General features: G+C 47.8%; 1 protein-coding gene across 2 annotated transcripts in view; it reads right to left on the minus strand.

The window, feature by feature from the left end:
• The window catches only part of arhgap24 (Rho GTPase activating protein 24), a 57,107-nt gene extending 51,958 nt beyond the window's left edge, over positions 1 to 5,149 (minus strand). Inside the window, exon 1 of one of the 2 annotated variants that reach the window (XM_060038159.1) lies at positions 4,345 to 5,149. Coding sequence is in view for 1 of the 2 variants with exons in the window: in XM_060038158.1 (XP_059894141.1) it covers positions 452 to 544 (93 nt within the window). In the remaining variant the exon portion in view is untranslated. Of the gene's footprint in view, positions 1 to 451; positions 932 to 4,344 lie in introns of those variants that run through there. The other variant, XM_060038158.1, reaches the window with a different exon arrangement.
• Between the last annotated feature and the right edge of the window lie 1,437 nt (positions 5,150 to 6,586).

The raw sequence follows: 6,586 nt of genomic DNA on the forward strand, positions 1-6,586 counted from the left end.
GACATTCCCTTTAGTTTCCAAACATGACTCACACAACAAGGCCATCCATCCAAACACGCTATTGATTCACCAACCATCTAACACAAATCGCTTCATCATCTACTGCCACTTAACACGCTTCATTATTCCCAGATGAATAGGAAATGTTCTTTCTTATTCGCCTCCTTTAGCAAGTGGCAGACAGCCCCATGAGCAGGGCCGTCTGTCCGTCTGTCTACAGTCGTGTTCATTGCTGCCTCACAGCTGTCGTATGCTACATTCGTCCTATAGCCTGCTGTTTTATGACCCGGTCTCCATATCAATTTTCTCAAGGACATTAAAGCCAAAGCCTGATGGCTAAATATAGAAGCACAGAAAAGCCACAATGGTTCGGGGAAAAGAGAACAACCACCGTTGACTTCTAAATATATCCAATACAGGAAGGAGCTTGAGGGACTTTGATTTTACTTACTTTTTTCTTGCAACCTTTTCTTGCATAGATTCTTGAGGTTTTCTTGAAATGTGATACTGATGGGACATACGGCTTCACATCAACCTGCTTCATTAAATTGGATCAATGATTGGTCGATTGGTCCCAAAAATTATGCAATCTCATGTTTTAGACAGCTGGATAAAACATCACGCTCAAAACCAATCAGCCTAAAACCAGCTGAGCAAATTCACTTTAACTAAAACAGCAAAAGAAAGGCTGCAAACATGAGAATCTACTGCACTTAAACCATAAACATATTACTTCCAACACAGTCCATGAGTGCTTCATCACCCATGCAAATCAAACTTCTCCTTTCGGTTGTTTCACAGCGTCACGCCTCTGTGTGGCAAGGTGGCCAGCATGCAAAACGCTCTGCTTTTAAAAGGCCCGGCATTAGGATTCACACGAGGAGCTGTGTAGCGGGCCATCACAGATTCATGCCAGCGTTGACAAGCCTCATCCCAGACCGGCAGCGCCCGCCTCTCTCTCAAGCATGATGGGCAGAGCGCTCAGAGAAGTGCAGATGACAACCGCCCTCTGGAGGAGGTAAATCAGACGGAGGCAGTGAGTGACAGAGGGCTTTGCCCTTGAAACACTTGGCATGGTGTTTCCCACACGGAGAGAGTGGTAACTTCAGAACTGTACTTCGAGAGGAGACTGTTGTTGGCCGATCTACAAAGCCACAGTCTTTATCTACTCAGCTATTTACCTGTTAGCCATCTTTCTTTACTGGCAGCTCCCCAGTTCATATCATTTTCTTTTTGTAATTGTCATTCTGGCTCTTATTAATGTTGTGATGAATACACACTTAACAAAGGGTATGCATGATGTTTACAGAAGTCTAAAGAATTCGATTCTTCTTCGTAGTATCCATACTTTGAAGTTGTTATAACAAAACAGACTGAAGACAGACTCCATTAAAACCAGCGGGGCACTGAAAATGCACGATCTTTATATAACACCCGCTGGTCATGCTGTAAACCCCTTTAAATATCCCAGGCCACCTCCCTTTGTCCCATCAGAGCACCCCCCACCCGTAGTCTGGTCACGACTGGGTCTCGTCGTCAGCCTGTATGTACCGAAGACAAATATAACCCCCTGTCACCGAAGCTGCATGTTGGGGGGAAGTTAGAGAGAGAGAGAGAGAGAGAGAGAGAGAGAGAGAGAGAGAGAGAGAGAGAGAGAGAGAGAGAGAGAGAGAGAGAGAGAGAGAGTTAGAGAAGGCAGTTTCTGTTGACCTCTAGCAAAGTCACAGAGAGATGAGAAGCGGGGCCAGTTTCCCCCTGTGCTGTGTTACTCGCTACTCTTTGGTAAAGAAGATGAGGTTAAGCAGGGTGAAACGGCTTCATGTGGAAGAACGGTCAGACCCATCCCGTCTCGTGCGAAGTTGCGCACACATATGGATCGGGAAACAATACACTTGGCTACGTCTGCACACGGGCCTATTGACCCAGACTGCAGGGTGATCACTGATTGGAAAATCGGTGTAACCGCAATAAGAGTCAACTAAACACACCCACGACCACACACACACACACACACACATACCCACGCAAGCACACACACAGATACAGACACGTGCAAACACACACAGCTAGACACGGACAAATGCACACACTCAACACAGATTCACACGGACACACACAGAATGCGTGTTTGTTTCTATATTTATAAATGGATGTGTGCACCAACTGTGCTCTCCCATGATCCTTGCATGTGTCACGCACTATGTCAGCGTATAAAACCCTGAGGTCCTTCCAAAAACCCATTCCGCATGCTGACTCACACTGGCATACTGAAAGTGTTTTCCAGTAACCCTAACAAGTCATAATAAAAGCCATTATTCAGCGGGTGCCTTCTGCAGCCTCTGACCCTGCTGGTGTCCTTTTCAGACAGAGTTACAAGAACTCTTTAGACCCATGTAGCTGTTTCTGGGATGTGACGGTCATCTGTTCCCAGGTGTGTCTGACATGTCGCGAGAGGGTCAAACTTTACAACAGCCTTTTGCCTGTTTGCATGAAATCTGAAGGAAGGTGTACTCTGTGTAGTTCATTGGCAAGAATTACACTAGCTCAACTGGTAGAACCTGGCATTAATGCTCCCACTGCTAATAATATAACAACTCAATGGTATTATAGGACACTTTGGATAGTGTGTCCGGTCCACCAAACATCATCCATATCCTGCATCAGTTTATAACACTTTTGAATGGAATTGGTTCTATATTTGCATTTTGAAAGTGTAATTAAATGAGTGCTGGGTTTGGGTTTGCTCTCATGTCTCGTTTCCACGGTTCCTTCTGGTTCCTCTCCATCCCATGCCCGTAAACACTAACCCTAAACACACAGCCCGACCTGGAGCCACAAGGCAGAGCAGCAGCTGAGCTCTCCCAACACACTGCAGCACACATTCCTGGACAACACCATGGTGGACCGTGCCCTACCACATGGAGTATGGTTTATTTTGTACGCACGGTATCAGCCTGTTTCCTTCTTTCATTTGTATTTATGCTTTTCTTTTTACGACAATTTTTACCTTTACCTTTGAATTCAACCTTCAACCTCAGTGTTGCAGATTTTAAGACCTCAACGAGAAAGGTCTCATTATGGTCTCATTAAGGTCTTAGTGAGACCTTGATAGCGCATACTCCATCCGTGCCTAATATGCTTATAGTTAGAAACATCTGAATTTATTTCTGCATTCGCTATCCCTCGGTACGGATCTCTTTACGTAAAACGGTCGTGCTATTCTGTTCTTATGTTCCATTATACATTCACTCCCCTTATATTCATGTATTCAGTCATTTAACCGACAATGTCATCCGCAGCGACCGCCAGTGTATCCCGACACACGTCCTTAAGGAGCAGGTAGGGCTTGTGGTCACGCTTCTGAACAGAGTGCCGCTCTCCCTTTCCGCCCTTGCCTCTGACTGTACACAACTTACTGCGAGTAAGCGATTCACGAGGCTCCTTCGGGCCACCGCTGCTTCTATTTGCCTCCATCCTGTAATGAGACGCCGGCGTGGCGGCCGTGCCAGAGCCTGCCCACCCAGGTGGCGCGCTGTAGATCAGTGACATGGATACCCACCGTTACCGCCGAATCACTTCCTCCTCTGCTCGTCTCCCCCCGAGCCCCGACATGACACGAGAGCCGTGACTAATGTTTGCATCGTACCGCTGTGAAATGGAACTTCAAGGAGAACCAGTGGGTGGGTGGGGGGTGGGGGGGGGAGGCTTTTTCTTTTTACGGTGTTGTGTCTCGACCTGTGCACTAAAGTGTGGCATATTTCAAAAGAAGTGTAGCGTTTGATCGTTTATTAACTGCATCAAGGTAGCTAATAAAGTTGGCCAGCTCCATGGGGGGTGTCCGGTACATTGGGGGGTTTTATGGGGTACCTCTGTGTATCTAATAAACGGGGGACACACAGTAGTGGTAAACGACGCACTTTGCTGCATGGGTACGCATTGTGGCTGACTAAAGACCGGTCAGAGGCTGTTTGAAGGCGATTCATTAACTTCTGGGTGAAACCAGTCCAACCACACAAACTTGCCTCTATGCGTATATACAGTAGTTCTTACATTAGCAGGTGGTTATAGCAACGCTTACTGAACAACAAGAACACCCTTCACAAATCGTGTTCCCTCTCCGTCAGATAGCCGTTAGTCGTTAAATGTCAATCCGTTGCCAAGACAACAGTGTCTGTAAAAGCGTTGACTCGGTGTTGATGCGGTCTTCTGCTTGATTCACAGACGCAGTTGGACCATAAACCAAAACAACCCTCTTTTCCGTCTAAGTAGCAAAGAATGTCAGCCGAAAATACAGCGAAATAACTGACATCAAGCAATAAACAAAGCCCACTTCCATCCACTCACCCTGTTAGGGCTCCGGCCGCAGCAGAGGACTCTCTCAGGTGCAACAGGGTTAAATCCAGTCCGACGGGAGCGCTTGAGCCCAGCGGCGCACCGGGGACAGCGGCATAAGAGTAGTAGTAAATAATAGCGATCCTGGTCGCCGACCGTCCCGGACGGACGCCGTTTATCTCCGTGCCGCGGTAGCCGGTCCCCCCCCCTGTAGGAGCCCTTCTGCTGAGGCTCAGCTCGCGTGTCTCCCGGTGAGTGCGCTGCGATGACCGGACTGCTGGATCAAGTTATGGTTGTAAACTTTTCCTCCACACCCTCCCGCCCCCCCCGCTCTCCCCCTCCCACTCCTCCTTCTCCTCTTCTTCTGTTGACCGGCTCGCTAGGCTACGGGAAAGTCTGCCTTTGTAGCCGCTTCAAGAGTGCGGAGGAAAGAGAGAGAGAGACGGCAGGCCCACGGTCCGCGTTGTCACACACACGCCGACACACACACACACACACACGCACACACTCACGCGCACACACGCACAAACTGAGGAGGCAAAGGCAGCCAGGAGGAGTCAATGGAGCACACACTCTCCCGTGCGCACTTTTCAACAAGTCGGCAGCCTGCTTAATGAATCCTTAGGGTCTTCCTCAAACAGCCTGACAGTCAGAGTGAGACGTGCTCACTCTGCGCTGAGCGTACAGAGAGAGAGAGAGAGAGAGAGAGAGAGAGAGAGAGAGAGAGAGAGAGAGAGAGAGAGAGAGAGAGAGAGAGAGAGAGAGCTGTGAGGGTGACTGTGTGTGTTGGGAGGGAGCGATGGGTGAGGGGAGGGGGGACTGTGAAAGAGGGAGAGAGGCAGAGAGAGGAAGAGAGAGAGGAAAAGAGAGTGAAAAGAGAAGGGGTGAGGGGTATTAGTGTGAGCATGTTTGAGGAAGTGTCAAGATGAGATTTATTCTTGAGACTGAGAAAGTCCCTCCTGTTGCAAACAACAGATAGAAACACCATGCTTTCTTAAAAAAGATTGGAGATTCTGTGCAAGTGTGTGTGCCTGCACATATGTGTGTGTGTGTCCACATGTGTGTGTCTTTGTGTGTGTGTGCGTACACACGTGTGTGTGTGTGTCCACACGCGTGTGTCTTTGTGTGTTTGTGCATGCACACACATGTTTATGCACATGTGTGTGTGTGTGTGTGTGTGTGTGTGTGTGTGCATGCAGATGTGATGTGTGTGTCCACACATGTGTGTCTTTGTGTGTTAGTACGTGTCTGTGTGCGCGCTTGTGCTTCAACTTGCTACGTGCAAACTCTGCCCCAGTTGCGAGGTGTCCTCGTAACGACTCAGATAAATTAAGTGTTAGCGTGGCTACTGGGACAAACCGTAAAATAGGAGAAAACAGCCCAGCCTCTCGCTGTTCACCACAGAGTAAACCCCAGCTGTTTACACAGCAGTGGCGCAAAGAGAACCCTCTTGTTTGCATGGTGGGAGCGGCCTGTTTTTCCTCCTCTCCATTAGTTCTAATACAAAGATAAACCGCAGCATTGTTGAATAATTGATCCTGATTGGTCAACAACGTGGGGGGGTGTTTTATTTTTCGATAACAGGACACCCCTGCCTCTTAACAGTCGTGAGTCAATGCACTACAAATCCAGCACTGAAAACATAGTCGAATACAGCAATTGACCACGTGTTTCCTTGACAACCCAAAAGCAATTTGCCCAAAGCGCCTTGGAAGAATATTACAAATCCAGCTGCTTAAGTTCACGAAAGCCAATAACGCTACAGATGAACATAACTAATATCTAACCAGTGTTGGTGAATGTGGTAAAAGTGGAATAAACCACTCTTAACACTGCACAGGGGGAAGTGCTCTGCAGTGGTGGGTGTTGACCCCCTGCTGAAGGAGTCTGGGTTACATCTCCATTGACATGTCTGCAGTCCACCTGTAGACGTCCTTGAGCGAGATTCCTAAAGCCGACTTGCTCATCCGGAGAAGATAAGACACTGTGTACTATTGATCATCTAACAAGTCTTTCAAACACTCACTGGAAAGTGAAGAAATTCAACATTGTATTATTGTAAACGCAAGGGATAAGGTAATTAACGACATCTGGACAAAGCATATCCCTGTACGCTGAAGTGTCTACTGTATTTATGACTAAAATAATAAAGAAGTGGTGACCAGGAGAAGAGAGAGAGGGAACAGGCTTCAACCGCTGTAGCATGTTGTTGAACTAAGTGTGTGAGTCCCTGACATGCAGAAGGAATTCTGAC

This window comes from Gadus macrocephalus, chromosome 19 (assembly GCF_031168955.1).
Source record: "Gadus macrocephalus chromosome 19, ASM3116895v1".
NCBI lineage: Eukaryota > Metazoa > Chordata > Actinopteri > Gadiformes > Gadidae > Gadus > Gadus macrocephalus.